Genomic DNA, 24,762 nt, shown 5'->3' on the forward strand with positions numbered 1-24,762 from the left:
TTAAGTATAGAATATGACCAGTTTTAAGAATTAAATTAGCTCTGGGGAGCCAGGTGTTTCATTCCTTAAATTGCTATTTGGAGGGCTATAATTAGAATAGAGAGATGAAGTGGGCTAAATTAGAGAGAACATCCTTGGAAAAAACACTGGGACTACTCAGAGATTCCTAGCACTCCATGTGTTCTGTGTGTGTTTGGGGGGATGTCCTCAGCTCGGGAGGCAGAGCTACGCCAGCTTCGCAAATCCAACATGGAATTTGAAGAGAGGAATGCAGCCCTGCAGAAGCACGTGGAGAGCATGCGCACAGCAGTGGAGAAGCTGGAAGTGGACGTGATCCAGGAGCGAAGCCGCAACACTGTCTTACAACAGCACCTGGAGACCCTGCGGCAGGTGTTGACCAGCAGCTTTGCCAGCATGCCCTTACCTGGTAATGCCATCCTTACCTGAGCACTTCGGAAAGTGGGAGATGCTGTTCATATTGGTATTGGCATGGTGAGGCTGAAGTCTCCCACAAAGAGGAAAATCCATAAAATAAAGGTTTTTCACCCTCAGGGTTTTTTGTGGGTCATGCAATAAAATCTCAGTATTGGCTATAAATTACCCAAAATCTTGGGTTCTCTGATCATTTAAATTTTTTCCAGCTATATTTTAATAAACTTACTTTCTATTAGGTTTAATTTGATATTCAGAACAATAGAAACTGAGTAATAAATCCTGATTTAAAGCACATAAGAAAGGTGTATTTGCTTGCTTTGTAATTTTGTTTTAATGGAAAGGAAGAAGAAAACAAACACTAGTATTTCTTATATATTTTTTCATGTTGAGGTAAGTCATAGAATAAAACTGGGCAAATCTCTAACCTTTTGATAATGCAGCTAATCATACACAAAATAGAACAATTGTAAACCCGTCTGTTTATGTAGAGTATATAGGTTACATTTCTTTGAGGTCTAAACAAGTCTCTCCTCTGATATTAAAATTTTGCCTGTGGAGGAGGAGACCATATTAGAGGGATAATTTCTTCTGCTGTGGATTCACTTAATTGTATTATGGTCGAACCAAATAGGAAGGATTTTCTGACTTTTTCTTCTTATCTTATGTCAGGAAGTGGAGAGACACCTACCCTGGACACAATTGATTCATATATGAACAGACTGCACAGTATTATTTTAGCTAATCCCCAAGACAATGAAAACTTCATAGCTACTGTTCGAGAAGTTGTAAACAGACTTGATCGTTAAGGAATGGTGAGTGCTCACTGATATATTTATATGCCAGCACAACTTCAAAAATAAAATGGCCTTCGACTTTATCAATACTACTAAAGCTTTAGAATTATACTGAATGAGTTAGAGACTTGATTCAAGATTCCTGATGCATACTGGCTAAATGTCGTAAATAATGTTGAAAAACAGTTTTACTCATGTACGCTTCAGCATATTTTAATGGAAAGAGCATGATTTTTCTGGTTGAACCTTCATTATAACTTTGTCACTCATTTGCCGTATTCTCAGGTGCTAACTTCCCAAAGAGTTTTGAAGAGTGAGAGAGAAACTTTGAAGAAGTCACCCCCAAAATAGCACTTAAATACAAGAAGAAAATAAATATCATTTAATTTTTAAGCTTCCTTTCCCCTGGAAAATATTAATGATAATTTACATTTAGTAGTCAATAAGACATTATATGTATATAAACCTACAACATAAGAAGCTTTTTATTCACCATTGAATATAGAGTGGCTGTTTTATATTAAATGTTAATGTGGACTAACCTTACAGTGAAACAGTTAGTGCCTTGATTAAATTAATTAAAATATAAATTATCAATAAGCAAAAAAGAAAGGAGAGAGAAAATTAACTTTAACAGCCCTAGCCAGGTGGCTCAATTGGTATACACCAATTTTCGCATACACCAAAAAGTTGCAGATTTGATTTCCAGTCAGGGCAAATACCTTGGTATGAAGTTCAATCCCCTATGCATACAGGAGACAACCAATATATGTGTCTCTCTCACATTGATGTTTCTCTTTCTCTCTCCCTTCCTCTCTCCCTAAAAAAATCAATAAACATATCCTTGGGTGAAGATAAAATATATGTATATTCAACAAATTACTAGTGGTATGTGTTATGTCCTTTCAGAGGAGACAAAAAGTACATTTCCAGAGGGATCTGCCCATGTAAACATTTTGGTACTAATGGTAAGTCTCAGGTATCATTTTTTAAATGGAACATGTATTGATACTCTCAAATTCCTAAGAGTTCCCTTTAGTATACCATCCCACAAAATTGACAGCCCTTTGTCAATTAAATTATTCGGTGCCTACAGACATATAAGCTGTGTGGAAATCCTAGGGTTGGACTGTATGTGGATACTAAAACAAGAGTGGGTAGCAGGATATGCTCCTTAGAATGGCCAGTCCTGGGTTTGAATCTTTTATTTATTTGTCCTGCAGGTATGTGAGCCTACTCATATACATGCATACATATTTATTTTCATTTTCAATATTTATTTACATAAATAAATAAAATCAGTTATTCTTTTTTTTTAATTATTGATTGATTAAAGAGAGAGAGATTTGCTGTTCCACTTATTTATGCATTCATTGCTTGATTCTTGTATGTACCCTGACTGGGGATCCAATATACTGTCTTGCATATTGGGACAATGCTCTAACCAGCACCAGGCTAGGCTTCCATGATTCTTTATCTAATTAGGCAATATCTGCTAGCAGAGACAGAAGCATTAGTCTTTATCTTTCTTGGCCATGCCCTTAGATGATAACTATACAAGGCAGCTCATTATACTTTTGCCTCAGCCATGATCTGATGGAGAAAGGACTGCTGTTTTTCTAGTGAGTGGTCAGGTGGAAGGAACTATACTTATAAGATACTAGAGGCCCAATGCACAAAATTCATGCACAAGGATGGGGGAGTCCTCAGCCCAGCCTGCACCCTCTCCAATCCAGGACCCCTTGGGGGACATCCCTCTCACAATCCTGGTCCACTGGCTCCTAATAATTCACCTGCCTCCCTGCCTGGTCTCCCCTAACTGCCCCCCCCCCCCCCCGCCTACTTGGTCACCCCTAACTGCCCCCTGCTGCTAGCCAGGTCGCCCCCAACTGTCCCCTCCCTGCTAACCTGGTCACTCCTTACTGACCCACCTGCCAACCTGGTCACCCCTTACTGTCGCCCCCAACTTTCCCCCTCTGCCGGCTTGGTTGCCACTAACTGCCCCCCACCCCCGTTGGTCTGGTCATCCTTAACTGCCTTCCTCTGCCAACCTAATCACCCCCAACTGCCTCCCCACCTCCCCACTGGCCTGGTTGCCCCTCATGGCCCCTCTTCCAGCCTGGTTGCCCTTCACAGACTGCTGTTCAGTTGTTTGGTCATCCCTCACTAACCCCACTGCCAGCCTGGTTGCCGTAGGCAGCCATCTTGTGAGGGTATGAGGATTAATTTGCGTATTACCTCTTTATTATATAGGATGGCTATACTGCCTGCAGAATAAAGCACTAGCATTATTTTTGCTTTTTGTGAAAGGAACAGCTTGTAAATCTAGGCCTGGGTTTTGAGGAGCTCATCATTTTTCTCATTTTCACATAGTGTTTTCTTATGGGCTTAAAAAGAGAGAGCTGGGAGAAACAGTGTAGGATAGTGGTCAACAAACTCATTAGTCAACAGAGCCAAATATTAACAGTATAATGATTGAAATTTCTTTTGAGAGCCAAATTTTTTAAACTTCTTCTAATACCACTTCTTCAAAATAGACTCGTCCAGGCTGTGGTATTTTGTGGAAGAGCCACACTCAAGGGACCAAAGAGTCACATGTGACTCTCAAGCCACAGTTTGCCGACCACAGGTATAGGATATTGTGAAAGAACACAATAACAGATAACATGGTGTCACCTCACATAAATATAGGGCAGTTATTTTTGAGCCACAAGTGGTTTTCTGTGTTGAGCATTATCCTAATAATAAGATGGTCCTTTACCAATTTTAGGGATATAAACTATAGTATCTGTTTTCTGAAGTGTCTTTTTTTTTTTTAATTATATTTTATTGATTTTTTACAGAGAGGAAGAGAGAGGGATAGAGAGTTAGAAACATCTATGAGAGAGAATCATCAATCAGCTGCCTCTTGCACACTCCCCACTGGTGATGTGCCTGCAACCAAGGTACATGCCCTTGACCGGAATCGAACCTGGGACCTTTTAGTCCGCAGGCTGATGCTCTATCCACTGAGCCAAACTGGTTTTGGCAGAAGTGTCTTTTTTTTTTTAATGTCTTTACTAATTTTTGTTTCTGAGAGAGAGAGAGATACATCGCTCCGCTGCCTCCTACACATACCTCAATGGAACCAACAAAAAACATTCAACCAATGAGCCACACTGGCCAGGGCCAAAGTGTCTTTGAAAACCTAGAATGTTATTATTCTTTATTTTAAACTACAAATATTTTTCCCTTGAAAAAATACCTGAAAATGTGAATCATTTTATTACTTATAGATTCTTACAATCTAGCCATGCAATCATAACTAAAACTGGATACCCGATACCCTCAAAACTGTCAAACAAAACAGTTATAAATATTACGATTAATACTAGGTTGGCTTCATTATACAAATATGTACAGATACGTAGACCTGATGTCCTTAGCATTTGTGGTGCCACTGTAAGGAGTCAGGATAGAAGAGAAGCTAATGGTTTCTCATTTTAGAGGAGCAAATTAGCACAAGAAGGGACCTTTAGAAATTCCAATATTTTTACATATAAAGAAACTGATTTCCAAAGAGGCAAAATGTCTTACCTGGAAATAACTATGTAGACGAGTACAGAATCCAGGTGTAGAACACATACTGGTATATTAAAACTCTGGATTAGTGGAGTTTCTAAAACGTTATTAAGGAGGTGCAAGTGTGTAAGGGGAAAGCATAAAATTTTTTAGAATGAAAGCATTAAGATAAATAAGAGGTAAATAGAAAAAAAAACAATCTAGTAATTATAATATATAAAATTTTGGTCAATCAAGTAAAAAATTATTTTTATAGATTTACAATGGAAGAATTATCCCAGCTGGCATCTCTCTCATGGCTAACCTGTACCTAGAAAAAAATATGGCTCTGGGAGGCCTTGGGGGTGATTTCATATTGAGAGATGACCACTTTATATACAAACTATCAAAATCCATATGTTGCTTGATTTCAGTCTAAACGAATGATAAATATCTGGCTGATTGAGGGTTGGAGAAAATACTTGATTGCAATTGAGTCTCCTACACATGCAGAGATTCTTAGACTTATACTTGAAGAAAAAGGATTTTAATTGACTATCCATTCTTTGGACTAAAGTATAGTACTGATTTTTCTGTCGTCAGATTTGTTCCTGATAGTTGCTTATCTGTGTTCAGCTAAATAATTTTCCTACATCCCCCTTTTTCCCTCCCTCCCTTTCCCTCTTTCTCTCTCCCTCCCCCATTCTCTCTCTCTTACTCTCTCTCCCCCCCATTACCCCCTCACCTACAGGTATTAGAGCTCCAAGATGTGAGGAATGAGAAGCCACCTGTGAAAATTTGAACTGAGTAGAAGCAGAGGAGTACAGATGACTCTGCTTGTGAAGGAACTATCAGCTGTGAGTTAAATGCCTTCACCCAGGAAGCCATCTGAGGGAGCAGCAAAAAGAACATGTTTATGAGCTCCCTATGGAATCGTCTTTGCGAAGCTTTGAAAGTGTGCAGCCACTCTCCTAAGTCTTCAGTTTTCTGTCATCTGCTTTTCTGTTAAATTGGATCTGCATATATCCTCTTGTCATCTTCTACAGCATAAAGGAAGCCTTCTCATTGTTCTACTTAAGATTTAGACCCTTTTTATCAGTGGTGCTCTGGTTTTCTTATCTACCTGTCACTTTTTTAATGCCTTTGGTTGTTATCTTTTTATTCCCTTAACCCCCACCAAATTACACATCTCCATTTTCTGACCTCTGGGCTTCGTTGCTCAGCAGAGTTCTGAAGGAGAGTTTCTCTTATTGAACAGGCCCAATCTTCTATCTTTATCCTACTGTGACTCCAAAGAAAGGAGCTTCTTTTTAACTATGTTCTGTGGCGGAGACTGTTCCCTGTCCCCCACAGTGTGCAGTGGGTGCCAGCCCTCATGGAGATTTTGTGATTGCTACCCTGAGAATAAGCTTTCCTTCCTCCTCAGTCCTGCCTGCTGTTTTCTGAACTTAGCTCCTGCACATACCCTGCATTCCAGCCCAGCTGTTGACAATGTCTTCTGGAACATTTTTTGCTGTTCTGGAAATTTGTGACTGCCTTCTGCCTGATGTTTTGACTTAAAACATCTGCTTATTCAGAAAAGTCTTTGGTAAATAGGAGAGAACAGAAAAAAATAGTCTCGTTTGGCATTGGGAGGAAAAAACGTTTATCATAAGTAAAAACTGACTCTGCTTTAGGTACACTGATTCACAGGAGTGGTTAGGCTGAGATGTCATCACAATAGTCTCTTGAGCTGACAAGAAAGGACACAGAGGAATTCTCATGTCTTTTGTCTTCCTTCTATAATCATATATGCAAAAGAACAGGTTTTCCTTCCTTTTTCCCCCTTTAGTAAGTACATTTTTTTAAACACCAAAAGAGAAGGGTTCCCAATTCACCCCTAAAGGTTTGGTTTTGTCTTGATGCTCTACAAACACAAGACTGCTGCAGCTCTGGTCTTTGGAACCAAAGACTCCACACTACTAATGCAGGTGGACATGTGGCCTCCTCACAACATTCTCACAAATCAGGGTGCAAGTCGGAAACCCCCTGGTGACATTGCTGTACCATCCTGTCTTTTCAGCATCTTCTTACCTGATTTCTTCAATAGCCCAAAGAGGTGGGGAGACAGCCTTTTTAATTTAATTTTTAAATATATTTTTATTATTGATTTCATATAGGGAGAGAGAGATAGAAACATGAACGATGAGACAGAATCATTGATCAGCTGACGCCTGCATGCTCCACACTGGAGATTGAACCTGAAAACCGGGTATGTGTCCTGACTGGGAATCGAACCAGGACCTCCAAGTTCATAGGTTGACGCTCAACCACTGAGCCACACCAGCCAGGCAGACAGCTTTTTTTAATGTCTCATATGAACACACATCAAATTTCCATGCACTAAAGCCCACATATTGCCGAAACCAGTTTGGCTGTGGATAGAGTGTCGGCCTGCAGACTGGAAGGTCCCAGGTTCGATTCCAGTCAAGGGCATGTACCTTGGTTGCAGGCACATCCCCAGTGGGGGGTGTGCAGGAGGCAGCTGAACGATGTCTCTCTCTCATCATCGATGTTTCTAACTTTCTATCCCTCTCCCTCTCTGTAAAAAAAACCAAAAAACAAAAACAAACAAACAAAACACAATAAAATATATATTTAAAAAAAAAAAAAAAAAACACATATCACCACTTGGCAATATTTTAGAATAAAAGCCCATCATTATCTATTGCTTATTGCTATAATCCTTGCCAGCTCACCTGCTTTTTTCCATATTTTCCTATTCTGTTCTCATCTGTCACTGCTGGTGCTGTCACTTCTCTTAGATTCCTTGCCTGCTAAATCCAACCTAGAACACACCATCTAGCAGAAGGACATCCAAGCCAGTTCTGGAAATTTGTGACTGCCTTCTGCCTGATGCCTTTTGATTTTTCTTCCTCCTGATATTTCCCTTGTTTCTTCCCTCTGTTAGTTTTGTGCAGCTATGTTAGAGTTCTGTTAACCAGGAAAGGCTATTACTTAGTCCAAAGATAACATTCTCCTGACTCTAGATATAGAACATCTGACATTGACTTAAAACATCTGCTTATTCAGAAATGTATAAGCTCTTGAAAAAGCCTACAGTCTGAAATGGTTTTCACAAATAAGCAGCCTGCTTTTGAAATGCTGGCTCTCCCGGCAGCTACATACCTGACTCACTGGTGGCTGGGATTCAACTGCCACCATACCATCAGGTCTCATAAAGCACCTCTGTGTTGCCTCCTCTCTCCTCTGTGGCCAACCAAGAGGTAGCAAATGAGGTTACAGACTAATATGATACCTAATTCATGCTTTCCAATAACCTTATAGATATTACTGCATTTATGTTCTTCTCAAGAAATCAGTTGTTCCCTATTCAATGTTATAGATTTTTGTAATTTTAAAACTTAAGGGACAGCTGAGGAAAGTGAGGCAAAGTATTTTATTTCTAACAAAATTAAATTTTAGAAAAAAATGTGTGTACATATTTGAAACTGTTGAAATGCCAAGTTTTCTGTATAAATGTTTTTGTAATGAAACTTTTATATTTTTTTTGTTTTTTAAGACGTCAATATGCTTGCTTGACATCTGCCTTATTAAAATTTTTATGTTGAATCAATCCTATTTAATTTTATCTGCATTTTAATGAAAAGACTCCTACCTCTGCCTTTTCATCTTAAAGATTGTCAACCCTACATTAATTAATAAGTCTGTTATGATTTCAAAACAGTAACACATTCATTTTACTAATTTCTTATTCAAATGTATCTTAGCCTGTTTGAAAGTTCAGCTCTTTTAAAGCATGTTATAATAATACAATGAATGGTAATTCATTTTAATATAGCAGTAGTATTAAGGAGGCAACTTAAAAGAGGTCTGATTTTTCTTTGTTTTTGTTGTTGTTGTTGTTGTTAATCCTTATCTGAAGATATTTTTCCATTGATATTTAGAGAGAGTGGAAGGGAAGAAAGGGGAGAGGGAAGAAAAGAGAGAGAGGTGAGAGAGGGGGAAGGGTGAGAGAGAGAGATTGGTTGGTTACATACCACAATGCATCCCAACTGGCCCAAGTATTGAACCTGCAACTCAGGTATGTGCCCTTGACTGGAATTTGAACCCTAGACTCTTCTGTCCACAGACTGACACTCTTAACCACTGACCAACACCTGCCAGGGTAGAAGTCTGGCAGTGTGGCTTAGTTGGTTGGAGCATTGTCATCTGAGTGTCATATTCTGTACACTGAGAGATGGAGGGTTCGATCCCCAGTAAGAGGTGCATTGGGGAAGCAGTCCTGACTGACCCAGGATTGAACTTGCCACCTGGGTATGTGTCCTGACTGGGAATGGAACCTATGACCTTTCAGTGTATAGGACAACGTTCCAATCAACTGAGCCACAGGGCCAGGGTGCCACCATGCTTTTAAAATCCTAGGGTGAGGTAATCTGGCTTCCACAGCCTAATGTCCAAGAAGACAGTTGTGTGGCATTGGACAAGATTTGCTTTGTTCCAACTCTAATTTCCTCTCTCTCTCTTTTTTTTTTTGGTGGGGGGGGGTGGGGGGGTGTTAGCTTGTTTTTGTGTTTTTTATTAATCCTCATCCAAGGATATATTTTCCCATTGATTTTTAGAGAAAGTGGAAGGTAGGGAGAGAGACATTGATTGATTGCCTCCTGCACGTGCTCCGACTCAGCCTGGGAATTGAGTCTGCAATCCAGGAGCATGCGCCCTTGACCAAGATTCTAACCCATGACCCTTCCGTTTGCAGGCCAGCACTCTAATCATAGGCTACACTGGCCTGGGCTCGTTTTCTCTTCTGACAACCCAAATCAGCAAAAGGTTAAACAAGAAATGTATCTCTCGGAAAAGTATTCCAGAGGTTGGTAATTCAAGATCAGTATAGAGCTCCTCTGCCCCATAACATGGTTCCATTTTCAAGGTCACCTCATGGTCCAAAATAGCCACTTGTCATTCATCAGTCATCATTTGAAATTCTTGGCAGCATAATGAAGAGGGCAAGGGCAAAATGGACAAATCTAGCTGAGTCAGCACACTGTAAAGTCTTTCTGGAAATCACATTCACCCCTTCCAGAACTGTCACATGACTAACAGCTAGCTGTTGATGGGAAAAAAGACATTTTGGGGTCTAGCAATCTGAATCTAGTCACTGCCTTTTTAATTGTCTGGTCCTGCAAGACCTGTTTACTCCCATTTTAGAGAGGTGGTAAACCATCCCCAGGAAGTTATCAGTGCTGGCAAAGCACCTGGGGCTCTTTAAGAACTTGCAAAGGGGACTGGAAAACCCTTATTTGGGAGTCAAAAGGGCTGGAAAATATAAAAAGGGAAAACTTCCTCCGTATTTTGCTCAAAATTTGAAAGACATTGTTTTTCTGAGCCTGCTGGCATAATTGTTTACAGAGAGGAAGGGCGAAGGATAGAGAACTAGAAACATCAATCAGCGCCTCCTGCACACCCCCTACTGGGGATGTGCCTGCAACCAAGGTACATGCCCTTGACCGGAATCAAACCTGGGACCTTTCAGTCCTCAGGCCGATGCTCTATCCACTGAGCCACACCGGTCAGGGCCCTGCTGGCATAATAATAATAAAGTGTAACTTTAAGTGTTGCTTGGTTTTTCTCCAGTCTTCTGTAACATCTGGTTCCCTGACCATGAAGCCCAACCACACTGGTCTTTTTGTCCTCTGTGGGAGGTTGGGGCCTTGGGGGTGCCGGATAGGCCTTTGGGAGGCGCCACTCTGCTGATTTAGTGGAATTGAACTGGGGGGCTTCGGGTGCTCCAGGACCTCAGCCTAAAACCCGACTGTCATCTGGAGAAAGTGGGCAAACACTTCTGGATCTGTTAACAGAAACAGTAAGGTAGGGGCCCCAGGTAGTCAGGCCCACTCCAAAAGAGTGGAAGGGGAGCTTGGTCAGTAAATCAGTCAGGAATCGGGTGGACAGTTTAAACTCAGTGCAGTCCAAGTTCAGGCATGCCTTTATGGGCAGAAAAAGTAACTGAACACTACTTAGGCAAAATATTTGCCTTAGGGATTTTCTGTGGGTGAAAATCAAAACTCGGACTATAGTGTATGCATGTAAGTGTGAGAGCCTGTGTGAAGCGAAAGCAACTTTGTGCCGTCTGGCTGTACACGTGAGAGTATTTAAAGATAGGGCAAACCCCGCTTTAGGGGGAAGCCTAAATGTGTATGGTGAGGCTGGGCTCTGGCAGACTGCAGCTGTCCCAAGCAGCTGCTAAGAATTCTTTTCTCAAGGTCATTCTTACTCTATCATGGAGGGAATTAGCCTGCTTAGCTAATGAAATTTCTGTCTATATTTGTACAGTAGGGACTTTAATTTGCTCTTCTCTGATCTTTGATTTTGTTCTGTTGGGTTTAATTTCTAAAAGTCTATGGTTAATTTAAAAGTGTAAAATTTGTAAAGGTTGCAACCCAGAGAAATTTAAACAAAGGCTAGACCACTACCCTTTTCTCCCCTGCTAAATTAAAGCCTGTTGGGTTAAAATTAGTACATTTTCTCATGGCCTGTGTAACGCTAAAAAGACTGCCAGATTTTTATGACTTTCTGGGTGATTTCTGCTAACTTTTCATAATTAACTGCTTTGTGGCTGCCTTTTTTGGCCCTTCTAGCAAGCAGAGAATCGTGGTCCTGAGACCTGCAACCTGCCTGCCCTTCCTGATAGATTTGCTGTGGATCTCTCTTAGGAACAGCATCCACTCTGACTGGAGGAGCAAGGCTGAAAACTGTTCATGAGCGGGTGTGAGGTGGGGTGGTGGCGGTGGGATTCACTGGGTAGGGTGGTATGCTCTCAGCCTGCTGAGATTGAGGAGCCCTAGGCTAGGGGACAGGGGTGGTGGTCAGAGAGATCAAAAGTGGTAAAGGAGGAGGAGGAGGATTTGAAATCCTTCTGGGACTTAGAATAAAGAAAGAAAAATCTGGGAGGAAGAGCAGCTGTTACAGAGAAAAGGATGTGTCAAGTATAAAAAGCCTTGATACATAGGATCTCTGACCACTTGGCTTGTTGCCCCTACTAAGAACAGAGTAAATGGTTAATGCAGAAAGACAGGGAGGGGGCATCGGCAGGGATAGGTTTTTGTTTATTTTTGCTGGCTGCAAACCGCTCTGCTGGCATGGGGGTCTAGTCCATCCTTGGTTTCTTACCAGGTGTCTTATCTGATCTATGCTTGACTCAAGGCCACAAGCTTTCTGCAAAACACAATAAATCTTTTTCTGCCCCGTTTTATTCTCTTTAACCCTTCCAATACATATAAAGAAAATCTCATTGTCCAGCCACATTAGAAAGGTTTCTGTCTCTGAGCCTGGCAGGGCGAGATTACTGGGTGCTTCTTGGGCTGCGTCAGAATGTTCAGCAAAGGAACTTTAAAATACAATACATTATTGGCCTGAAAAGAAAAGGATTAATTATATAGTCAAGACCAAATATGAAAGTTATTAAGGTATAATAGAGAATTTAAATAAAGTTTTTCAGAGATGATAGAAGGGAACAGTCAAGATGGTGTTTTACAATCCCAGCCTCCCCCTTGAGAGGAGAGCTATCTTAAGGTCCCAACCGCCATCAGGCCACTGCGCCATCAGAAGAAAGGAGTTAAAGCAATAAAAAAAGAATTCAAAACTCTGCTAGAAGACCCAGGTGGCTCAGCTGACTAGCAAAAGAAGGGGGGATAATTTGAAAGTTGGCTATAGTTATCTGGGAAAGGAAGCACCTGGCTGGCCTGGTGTGCTCCCAGCAGATAGAAGATTTCTAACCCCAGGAGCTCCAGTGGGACTCAGAACCTAAATAACGCTGTTAAAAGAGGCTCGGAAAATCTATGCACATAAAATTAAGAAAGGCAAAAACAGAAAACTAACTATGTTACATGTATTAACTTGCTTGCTCTTAGTTTTATCACAGAAGGTCTCTTGTACTTTGTTAAAGGTATGCTTTCTTAAAAGCAAAAGTATATTTAAAGTATTATCATAAATGTTAATCTAAGAAATGCTGACTGTTTACTTTTTGGTAATCATTGAAAGATAGAGGCTTCTAAGAATAAGGAATTCTAATACATTTTAAAGAAAAAAGAAAGAAAAGGCCAGTACAAGTTATTAAGATATAGCAAAAAGAATACTTAATGAAAGGTCTGAGGCATGGTTTTGCGTTTTTAAAGATTTAAAAGTTAATTTAGAAATATAAAATTTATAAAGGTTATGTATGTAATCAGGAGAAGAGAAATATTAAAAGGAAAATAATTAAATAATACAGGCCAGTAAGCCAGGAAAAGTAAATAATTTGCATTTTGCCTTCCTAACAAAGGGTAAATAACATATGAAAGTACTGAGGAAGACTAATAGAAATCCAGTCAGTGTCATTTGCTATCCATACCCAAGCCCCTGTAGCACCTGGAGAAGCAGAAACTGCAGCAATAAGCCAGGGATGCCAGTGACCCAACACCCAACTTGCTGCCAAGTGAGTTATAAGTGTTTTACAACATGCAATGAAAGACTTAAGCGTTTAGTTTACTAGTTAAAGGGAGACAAGCAGTGAGCCCTGGAATCTGTGAAAGCAGCCAGCAATGGAGCTAGTGAAAACTCCCTGTTTGCAAATGTGCTAAAAGGTTCAGAACTACAACAGCAGCTGCCAGTATCTTCTGCTGCTGGGAGAGGAGGGGCTAATATTCCCTTCCAGTACACCCCCTTGGGAGAGGCCTGGTCACTGCTCTGCCACAAAGGGGACAAGAGGGAAGGCAGGAGGCCTGATGCCCAGGTTGCAGCCTCCAGAGTACTTAGCAATATGCAAAGTTGTTTCTAACTGCAGTCCTGGCTATTTTAGGCTGGCAGGTTAAAAAGTCAAAGGGCAGTAAAAGACAAGGATGGCAAGGCCCTATAATTGGTAAACAGCATTTACCAGGCCTGTTTAGAACAGAAGAGGGTGGAGGGAAGACACTCTCCCTGGACCAGAAGGCCTTCAGGATTCTGAGACTCTCCTGGGAGAGGAGAAGTCTGACTGAGGCACTGGCCGGAGCCTCAGTTGGCAGGACTGGAGACTGCAGGATAAACTTGCTAATGTGGACTGCAGCCTTCTGGGCACATGTCCAAGCCCAGTTGTATAGGGGTTAAGCTGCCTGTGTACAGCAAAACAACTTTCTCCCATGCCAGAATACATTCTAGGGAGATTGGGCAGGCTGTTTGCGGCTAGAGTGAAGAAGAATGGTCTCCGCACACAGCCCCACAGGTGTCCCGTGTGACCAGCAAAGAGGAGCCAATGGCATTTGATAACTGTGACTTAGAGAAAACTACGTGATGAACTTAATTGGTGCCTTCTCCATGGATATGACTCCAGAGAGTCAAGGACAGTTTACTTTTGTATAACAGGGTCTACAGTGAACTTTAGTCGCACTCTCTAAGAGGTGTTTTATGTGGTTTTACCATGTATCATGTTTAATGGCAAGGGATGCTGCCTCGGTGCCAATATTATGTTTCATTTGTTAATAATATTATATTCACCTTTAATTCTCTTTCAGATTTGAATGGAACTGCCACCAATTACTATAGACCTATATAGGTCCACAGGCTTTAGTAGTCTTTGGGAATAACTGGCAAATGTCCAGTTTCCCACACTAAGCATCATTGTTATAGTCATATGATAGCTGTCCTGGAATGGGGTTATATAGGGTTAAACCCCAAAAGAAGTAAAGGGTACCTAGCTGCCAAAAGGGCAGATGCCCAAATGGGCAAGGAGAAATACCTATCAGATTTTGGTCTCTATTGAGAGACAGTTGGCAGCCTATGTACTGCCTTGCAGGCCTGTGTGACCATGCCTAAATCAGGGGTAGCACAAACCTCAACTTTGGGACAGTAGAGAAGGCCTATTTAGAACAGGAAAGTGCTGAGTACCAGTCCTCAAAATAGATGCTATGACATATAAGACCCTGTAAAGGGATAAAACTCTTGTAGAGAAGCTATTCTCTTAGTCCGTTCTGAGAGAGTGTGTCACACCCCTTCTCCCCCCCAAGGCCATATGTTGTTTAAGGATAAGTCAATTAGGGGGAACCCTACTACAGGGGCAGCCATAACTGTCTACTTGAGTATAGGTGCATTTTAAATTTCTTCTTATCATTGAAAAACAGTTACTGCTTTACTATAATACATTTAGAAAAATATTAAAGAGTCCATGAAAAGGAAAATCAGAAAATCTTAAAGCAGGTCAGTATATTTTTCTCCTTATATAATTCCTCCGAAATTTGGCAATACATTTCTTTGCATAAATTCAGTAAGACCTGTTTCCAATAGTGGTTTTATTGACCAAAAATTTTGACTGGAGTATCATGTTTTAAAGAGCCCTGCCTGAACTCTGAAGACTTGAAGCCAAGAAGAAGGTCAAGGAGAAAGCCTGGTATCCTGCTTGGTAGACCTGAAAATAGATGGCACTGGAGTGTCAGGCCCATACCCTACCATCACTGGCAGTTGGTCAGAGTAGAAGGGGAGCAATAAGGGCGTCTCTGCATCCCTGTGGAACCCACATGCATTCTAGGCCGAAACGAGTAGAAGGGCTGCTGAGATGGGCCTTAAAGCCTAGGATGTGGGCCCAGGTGGAATCGCTACAGGTGAGAAGTTCACCTAACTCAGCAGATACTACAGGCAGGTCTAACAGCAGCTGGATGGCTTGGCTTCCTGACCCTACAGGGCATATTAAGATTCAATCATGAGAAGAAACGAAGATGGTGGACTAGGTAAGCACAACTGCTGCTTTGCACAATTCCAAAACAATAACTAAAAGACAGAATGGACATCATCCAAAACTGAGTGGAAATTCTACAACTAGAAGGAAAGAGAAAAGCTCACGGATCAGAGGAGCCTCAAAGGGCTGAGGTACGGAGACACTCAGAGAGTAAGGGCAACCTTACTGGCTGGCGGGAGGGGAAAGGAAGCCCCTGACTGCACTGAACCCCAGTTCCAACTGCACTAAACCCCAGTTTTGATTGCAGTGAACCCCTGTTCTGACTGCACTGAACCCCAGCTCTGGCCAAAACCCCATGAATCCAGGCTCATAAGGGTGGAGTCTGGACAGTAGAGAAAGGAACACGGAGACTCTGGAGACTTGGAGACTTGGGGGAGCTGCAGTGGGCAGGAGTCTGGGGGGGAGGGCGAGCCTAAGTGCGCACAGAGAGGTCTGACTGTGGAGGTTGCCACAGGCTTTCCATAGTGAATGGAGTCAGAAGCTCCTGACTGCCTTGAGTTTCAGTTCTGACCGCACTGAAACCCAGTTCCAGGTGAGCCCCTGGAGGACCCACACTCTTATGGGGGGAATCTGGACTGTCAGGCGGAAACTCATGGGATACGTGGAAGGCAGAGGTCAGGAGGGGCGTACATAAGGGCAAGGCTGACAAAAAGCCAAGACTGTCTGCTCAGCCCTGAGATTCCACCCCATCCAAGCTGAGCGCAGAGGTTTTTGCAATTTTGTAAGTCTGGTCCTATAAGGCTGTCTCCAATACACAAGGTATCCTAGCGTAGACACAGCTGATACAGCCAATTGGCCTGGAAGTCAATTCCTCCCAGTAACGCCAACAATCAAGACTTAACTACAATAAGGCTGTACACACAGACCACAAAGGGGAGCACCAAGACTGTCCACCTCAGGTAACTGGGGAGGCTGACCCACCAGGCCTTATAGGAAACCTACCACACAAAGCTACCCTACCAACTCAGGAAAGCAGTGAAAATATGGAGACAAAAAAAAAAAAAAAGATCACAAATGAAAGAAATGGAGGAGAACAAACGACTAGATATAGAATTCAAAACAAGTTATAATGTTTTCAAGAATTTCCTAGAAAAGGCTGACAAATTTAATGAGACCCTTAAAAATATGAAAGGGGACCAACTAGAAATTAAGCTACACTGACTGAAATATATATATATATTACAGAGACTCAACAGCAGACTAGAGGAACACAAGAATCAAGTCAAAGATTTGAAATACAAAGAAGCAAAAAACACTCAACCTGAAAAGCAAAATGAAAAAAGAACCCAAAAAGTTGAAAGTGTAAGAACCTCTGGGACAACTTCAGGCATACCAACATCAAAATTATGGGGGTTCCAGAAGAAGAGAGAGAGCAAGATACTGAAAACATATTGGAAGAAATAGTGAAAGAAAACTTCCCCCACCTGGTGAAAGAAATAGACTTACAATCCAGGAAGTGTACAGAACCCCAAACAAAAGGAATCCAAAGAGGACCACACCAAGACACATCATAATTAAAATGCCAAGGGCTAAAGACAAGGAGAGAATATTAAAAGCAGCAAGAGAAAATCAGTTAATTACCTACAAGGGAGCTGATTTCTCAATAGAAACTATGCAGGCCAGACGAGAGTGGCAAGAAATATTCAAAGTGATGAATAGCAAGAACCTACAACCAAGATTACCCTATCCAGCAAAGTTATCATTCAGATTGGAATGTCAGATAAAGAGCTTCACAGATAAGAAAAAACTAAAGGAGTTCATCACCACCAAATCAGTATTATATGAAATCCTGAAAGGTATTCTTTAAGAAGAAGAAGAAAAAAGTAAAGATAAAAATTATGAACAACAAATACATATCTATCAACAAGTGAACCTAAAAATCAAGTGAATTAAAAATCTGATTAACAGAATAAATGGATGAATATAATAGAATCAGGGGCAAAGAAAGGGAGTGGATTGATAATAATCAGAGGGGAAAGGGTATGAGGGGCACAGGAAGAGACTAGACTAAAATCGTTCACCTATGGATGAGGACAGTGTGGGGGAGGTAAGGGCAGAGGGTGGGGTGGGAACCAGGTGGAGGGGAGCTATGGGGGGAAAAAGGAGAAACAATTGTAATAATTTGAACAATAAATACTAAATTTTAAAAAAAGATTCACTTATGAAATTCCAGGAAAGGTAGTCCGTTAACATTCTTATTATGTTTATGCAAATAATCAGGCCAAATTGAATACAATAGATAAATTGGTCTTAATTTGGCTCTTTAATAAACATAAGGGTGATTTTAAGGAGAAAAATTCTATTTCAATAGAAGTTATTAGAACTGAAATATTTTCTTTCCCTTCCACCAAAATATTTGTTGTAACTCTTGCTATTCTAATTGCCAAATAACACTAAATTTTATAATACATTTTGTCTCCACCAGGTCACAAGCCCACCTCCTTCTGTACCCAGGCCTCATCATCCCTCTGACAGCAAGGATCTCCTGGCTCTGAAAAAACAAAAACAAAACAAAAAACGCCATCCCTCTTCAGCATAGAAGTAGTCAGAGGAGTCCACTAATGTCCACTTTCCCTGACGTCCTTTCAGAGCCATGATCCTTGAGGAGATATATTAGGCAATAAGACAGACATGAGCAGAACACGGAAGATGGGCCAATTAAAGAAATAAATAGATGGAACTCTGAAACGTGATTCTCACCACTCCAACTGCTCTAAAGCAAGAAATAAACCTGTGCAGACTCCCTCTCTCTTCCTCTAAGAGAGCCAGCAGGTTTAAAACAGCTAATAGATAGAATTATTATAGTAAGTCCTAGATATTACTCCAGATCAGATTTTTGGTCTATCATCACAATCCCTTAGGTAATAAAAATTTTAAAAAGAGATTAAACACAGCTTGAAGTCTTCTATTGAAACCCCAAAGCTGAAAATCAGCTTGTGGATCAAAGGAGGGAAAAGATAGGGAAAAAGAGACATTTTGGCAGACTAGCAATCTGAATCTAGTCACTGCCCCTTTAATTGTCTGGTCCTGAAAGACCTTTTTACTCTCATTTTAGAGAGACTATAAAACACCACCAGATGAAGTTATCAGTGCTGGTGCCTGGCCAGGCCTTTGGTTGAGGTCTGAAAGCTTCAGCACATAGGGCTCTTTAAGAACTTGCAAAGGGCCCTAGCCAGTTTGGTTCAGTGGGTAAAGTGTCAGCCTATGGATTGAAAGGTCCCAGGTTCAATTCCGGTCAAAGGCATATGACTGGGTTGCAGGCTCGATCCCCAGTAGGAAGCGTGCAGGAGGCAGCCAATCAATGAGTCTCATCATCGATGTTTCTCTCTCTTTTTCCTTCTCCCTTCCTCCCTGAAATTAATAAAAAACATATATAAAAAAAAAAAAAAAAAAAAAAAAGAACTTGCAAAGAGGACTGGAAAACCCTTATTTGGGAGACAAAAGGACTGGAAAGATATAAAAAGGGGAAACTTCCTCCACATTTTGCTCAGAATTTAAAAGACTCCCTCCCCCCCTAGTTCCTAGTCAAGGGCTTTCTCTTTGTTGTATTTATTTACCTTTTGACATAGTTTGCACTCAGAAATATACCCTATCTACAGAAATAAACACTCGGCTCACATGTTAGCTCACAAAGGTCAGGATTGAGAGTAATAACTGAACCACAGCCAGCTGAGCAAAAGTCAGAATTATTTATCACCAGCTCCTGTATTCTCTGATTCAATTCACTATTTGGGTCTACGGAAGTGTTTCTAAAACATGGTTCCCGCCTTTAGGGTGTTAGAGTCTAGTGCATAAATAGTTCCATCACAGGGTACCTTATATTAAGAGCTTTTATAGAGGAAAATCTTTTTTGGGAAGTGAAAGAATTGCTTGAATCCGACCTGATAACATGGATTTTCAATAATTGCAGAAGTGTTTGCAATGGATAATAGAGCAGAGTCTTGGTTGATCAGCATCTTAACTAATAAGGACTTTATCTGAAATTTAAATGAAATATAAAAGTCTAAACTGATAACCATTAGAGTTATTCTAGTAAAAGTTGAGGTATCTGGAAGATAAGAGTAGTTAGATTAATTGAAATTTAAATAAATGACTTTTCAAATGTGCTTTTGATTTAATATATCATTAAATAAGTTGTTTTAATTAAATTAAAGAGAAACTATCAAAACATATTACGTATAATAAGGGTAAATATTAGGTTGTAAAACTTTCATACACATGTGCTGAGTTACAATGTAAGATTTATTTCTTATCATGGAGTCAAAATAGACATTCAATGACTATTTCACTGCCTCTGAAATTGGATGAAACTACTGGGTTCAAATTTGGGCTCTGCAGTTTCCTACTTGTGTGATCTTAGGCAAGTTGCTTAAACCACATGGTCTCAGTTTTCTCATCTGTACCCCATACTTATAGTTTCTATTGTATAGAGTTTTTATATGGATTAAATTAATTTACCCATGTAAAACACATAGAATAGTGTCACAGAAAAGACACCTAAAATATTAGCTATTATAATTCACAAAAGAGTCAAAGGAAAAGATAATAATTAGACACATATTACTACATTTGCCGTTTAGGAATGCGGATTTTGTAATAAACAAAAGCACGATAATTTCAAGAGAAACATCAAGAGTGCTTTATTCAAAGTAATGTCCATCACTACCTACACATTTCTCCCATCTTTCAGGTAATTTGTGGTTACCATTCCAATAGAACTTTCCTTGTTTTTGAGGCAAACCATCCAGAGACCCAATTTTCCACTTTTTCATACGTTTTGAAGTGCTGCTCAGAAAGTGCATGTGCCATCCATTGGAACAAGTAATAATCTGAAGGAGCAAGGTCTGGTGAACACAGCAGGTGAGTTAATATTTTCCAGGCAAGATCTTTTAACGTGTCTTTAACTTTTTGAAGTGAGTAATGGTGCATCATCATGAAGCAAAATTATTTTGCCATGTCTTCTGGCACATTCTGATCATTTCACAATCAAAATATGGTTCAAATTGATTATTTGTTGTCAGTAGTGATCAGTATTAACGCTTTCACCTAGTTTTAGAAGCTCATTATACACCACACCTTCCTGATCCCACCAAACACAGGGCATTGTCTTCTTTTCGAAGCGATCTGGCCTTGCAGTCCATGTTGATGGTTGACTTGATCAACTCATGATTTTGTGCGTTTGGGATTCTCAAAATAAACCCATTTTCATCACAATTCAATGCAAAAAAATACTTTCTTTCGAGCTGTTGAAGCTACATTTGACTGATGACTTTTCAGTTTTCCATTTGTCTTTCATTCAGATGATGTGGCACCCATTTTCCTTCCTTTAAAATCTTGCCTGTTGCTTGTAAATGACTGGAAATTGTTTGCTGAGCAATATTTAATCTTTCTTCGAGTTGTTTTAGAATTTGACACGTATCTTCATCCAATAATGCTTGTAATTGTTGGTCTTTAAACTTTTTCAGTTGGCCTGGACGTTCTTTGTCTTTCACATTGAAATCATCACTTTTAAAGCATTTAAACCAGCGTTCACAAGTATCTTGAGGAGTATGGTCACCATAAGCTTCCCAAAGTATACAACAACTTTCAGCAGCACTTTTCCTCAAAATAATGAATTAAAACTTCCTGCAAATGCTCTTTTATTTTTGGCACAAAATTTGACATTTTTAAGTGTAAAAATATCTATGATGTGAACACCCTTAGAAAATTTGACATGTGAAGTTTTGAAGCTTGCTGTCAATACAACAAAATAGCATACATATCAATATATGTGTAACTCCATCTATTGACAAAAATCTGCATTATCAACTGGTACTCCTAGTATAGGCCAAGCAGTCTGCTTTGCTTTTTATATAAATTGTGTAATTTAAAAACTCCTACCTCAACTTTATAGAGTTGGACTATTATACCCATTTTATAAGAAGTAAATTATCACTCAAAGGTGATAATCAACTTGTACAGTTATACAATTGGGAAGTGGCAAAGAAAGGATTTATACGCAATTCTGAGTCCACATTCCACTATAGCATACTGCCTTAGAGTTATTTCATGAGACTGACATGAGTTCAAAGGGAAAGCATTGGAATTAGACCTAATCATTCATATTTGTGAATATCTTTCTTGTGTTGGGATGTATTCTAGGTCCCTATACCCATGAAGCTCTTATATTCAGAGGAAAAGAGACTAAACAGTAACCTAACAAAGTCATCTCAGATAGTCAAGACAAGATGAAACAATACAAGTTAACTAGGAAAGAGGAATGTACTCTCTGAAAAAGTTATTAGAAGGAAGAACAGCTTGTTGGGGAGGAACCAGCCCTGTGAAGTCTGGGAAGACAGAACAGCCCAAGTCCTGAGATAGGAATGAACAACAACAAACCAACAAAAATGGCGTAGCTGGAGCAGAGTCATGAGAAGTTAGAGCAGTTTTGAAATGGCCAAGTAGGCAATAATGAAATAATGTAGAGTCTTATAAGGTGTGGTAAAGAGCTTCAATGGTATAAGTGTAGTGTAAAAAGGATGCTTACACAAATGAGAAGATGTGACTTATATTGTTAAAGGATCTACACCAGCTAATGTGTAGAGATTGTGGGAGGCAAGAGGAATCAGCTCAGGTGATAATTGACAGAAGTTGCTGAGGGAGCATAAGAAAATGAAAGAGGAAGAATAAAAAACAACTAAGATTTTGGCTTGAGCAACTTGGTGGTGAACAAATGTGCCATTGCTTGAGATGGCCCAAACTTCAGGTTGAAACATTATGGAAGAAAAAGTCAAGAATTTTGTTTTAAACTTTCTAAATTTGAAATTCAACCAGCAGATTAACCCCCAAGGAAGGTACATCTCTCTGTTATCCATTAAAATAATCCTTTCTGCTCTTAAATGCTGTGGTTCCATGAGATTTTAACTTCATGTTAATGTTTGCTAACATTCCTTCCACCATCAGCATGTGCACACACATGTAGATACAATTAAGCTCTTTGTTGAATTATGAAATTAAGGAATGGTTTTCTTTTTAATTCTTCAAGCTCCTTAAGAAGGAATTTTCATAAATCCTTGCATCTGCATTTGTTTAATATTGGCATAAAGCAGCTAAATGTTCTATAATATAAAAATCATACAATCCCTGATGGTTAGAAAATACTTGGCAAGTAATGTAAAGTGTCTGCTTGAAGGAGACTGACCAAAAATATACTTGGCATCATTCAAAGAAGGTTGTAATATGAGAAGACATCAGTGATGAGGCCAAAAGGTCTGCGGACTCAGCAAATGGGTTTCTTTAAGGGTTGCTTTTGCTATCTTCAAGGGCAGGAAGTAACAAGGCAGCTGGGTCCAGAGAGTGTAATATAAGATGATAACCTATTTTTCTTGGGGCTGGTGGATTTTTTAAGTAAACTTATATTTAAAAGAGGTTCTTATTTTTTAAGGATAAGTGTGGTCATTATGGATTTTATTATTTCTTAGGATAATGAATATTTTGGGTTCATTCATTCAAACATTTTCTTAGTACTGCCCTAGTCAGTTTGGCGCAGTGGATAGAGTGTCATCCTACAGACTAAAAGGTCCCAGGTTCGATTCAGGTCAAGGGCATGTACTTTGATTGGGCCCTAGTAGGGGCTTGGGCCCTAGTAGGGGCTTGTGCAGGAGGCAATCAGTCGATGTGTTTCTTTAACATCAGTGTTTCTCTCTGTCTTTCCCTTTCTCTTCCACTTTCCCTAAAAACCAGTGGAAAAATACCCTCAGGTGAAGATTAACACACCCTCACACACACACAAGAACATGTTCTTAGTACTTACTTTGTGTTTTGTGTATAAAGTTGAGGATATCCTCCTTGAGAAGCTCACAGTGTCTATATATAAAAGCCTATGTTACTGGAATAGCTGGAAGGAGGGGTCACTATGATGTGCACTGACCACCAGGGGGCAGATGCTCAGTGCAGGAGCTTCCCCCTGGTGGTCAGTGTGCTCCCATAGGGGGACTGCTGCTCAGCTAGAAGCCAGGCTTATGGCTGGTGGGGGCAGCTGCGGGGGCAGGAGCCTCTCCTGACTCCGAGGCAGCACTACCTAGCAGGGACAACAGGGGTGGTGGGCCAGGATGAGTGTGAGCAGTCCCGGGCCTGGTTTGGTGTTCTCCCTTGCCACCTGCCACTTGGCGCATTGCTACATCCCCCAAGGGGTCCCAGATTGTGAGAGGGCGCAGGCTGGGCTGATGCTCAATGCAGGAGGAAGGCGCAGCAAGGCCTGGAGGTGCACGATATGGCCCAGAGATCCCAGAACCGCAAACCCAGAGCTTGCTTTGCAATTAAAAAAAAAAAAAAAAAAAAAAAAAAAAAAGCGGCCAGACACTGCTGCCTTGGGAAGAGAGGCTCCAGGAGGGAAAAGCCTTCCCAGGCCCCACTCCGCCCAGCTGGTGTGCCTCGAAGGACCACGCACCCCCACCCCGCTGACCCTTAGTCCCGTGGCTAGTGGCAACTAACTGGTGACATGCAGGAAGTGCAATCCCTCAGAGTCCAAAGCTGGTCATGCCAACAGCTGCTCGCCAAAGCGGACACAACACTGCAGGGTTCCAGCTTCCTGCCTCCCCTCCCTCTTTGCTCCAGAGTGTGGCTTTGGCCTCCCTGGCTAATAGCACTGCAGCACAGCCAGAGAGCGGCAAGACACAGCCACCAGGGCTGGCTGGGCATTGATTTGGCTGTGTGATTGATGTCCATGTCCAGTTATACTAAGTGTTTACATTTGTAGGAAAGCAGGGCAGCCTGTTCCTGCTGTTCGCATCACCTTCTAGACTAAGAAAGGCCCGCTGATCTCTGTGTTTCTCCTCCTGTCGGGAATCAAAACCTCATGGGGATGAATGATCTCAGCTATGGCCCCAACACACACTCAGTGTCACTGTCACAGACATTCCCAGTATTACAGCCTGTTCCTCAGCTCACAGTGCCCTGCTCCACCCACTGCCACTCCTCACCTTGACAGGTGAGGTACTGCACCTCTGAGGACCACCTTATGTTATCCTATTTGAAATGTGAGCAAGATCTCAAATGCCCCCCCGTCTTTTTTTTTTTTTTTCAATTGCTCCCTTGCACTACATTTCTTCCTCTAAAACCTTGAATTTTTTGAATGTATATTTGATTGATTTCAAAGAGGGAAATAGAGATAAAAACATCAATGATGGTAGAGAATCATTGATCAGCTGCCTCCTGCACATTCCAAACTGGGGATCAAAACCTCCCACGACTCCTCCCCTAGGCTGGCAG

General features: G+C 40.8%; 2 protein-coding genes and 1 long non-coding RNA gene across 4 annotated transcripts in view; 2 read left to right on the forward strand and 1 right to left on the reverse strand.

The window, feature by feature from the left end:
* HMG20A (high mobility group 20A) overlaps window positions 1–6,613 on the forward strand; it is an 89,653-nt gene extending 83,040 nt beyond the window's left edge. For both annotated transcript variants that reach the window (XM_036454884.2, XM_036454897.2), the window contains 3 exons: window positions 212–427; window positions 1,105–1,247; window positions 5,521–6,613. In XM_036454884.2, coding sequence (XP_036310777.1) covers window positions 212–427; window positions 1,105–1,241 — 353 coding nt within the window. In that variant the 3' untranslated portion in view covers window positions 1,242–1,247; window positions 5,521–6,613. The remainder of the gene's footprint in view (window positions 1–211; window positions 428–1,104; window positions 1,248–5,520) is intronic.
* Window positions 1–24,762, reverse strand: part of PEAK1 (pseudopodium enriched atypical kinase 1) — a 715,824-nt gene that overhangs the window by 195,920 nt on the left and 495,142 nt on the right. The gene's annotated exons all lie outside the window — the stretch shown is intronic.
* LOC123652943 lies at window positions 7,431–18,678 on the forward strand. Its single transcript, XR_006742530.1, has 3 exons — window positions 7,431–10,002; window positions 12,421–12,429; window positions 18,649–18,678. It is a non-coding gene; the product is annotated as an uncharacterized LOC123652943 (long non-coding RNA).

Source organism: Pipistrellus kuhlii, unplaced genomic scaffold (assembly GCF_014108245.1).
Source record: "Pipistrellus kuhlii isolate mPipKuh1 unplaced genomic scaffold, mPipKuh1.p scaffold_m20_p_1, whole genome shotgun sequence".
Taxonomy (NCBI): domain Eukaryota; kingdom Metazoa; phylum Chordata; class Mammalia; order Chiroptera; family Vespertilionidae; genus Pipistrellus; species Pipistrellus kuhlii.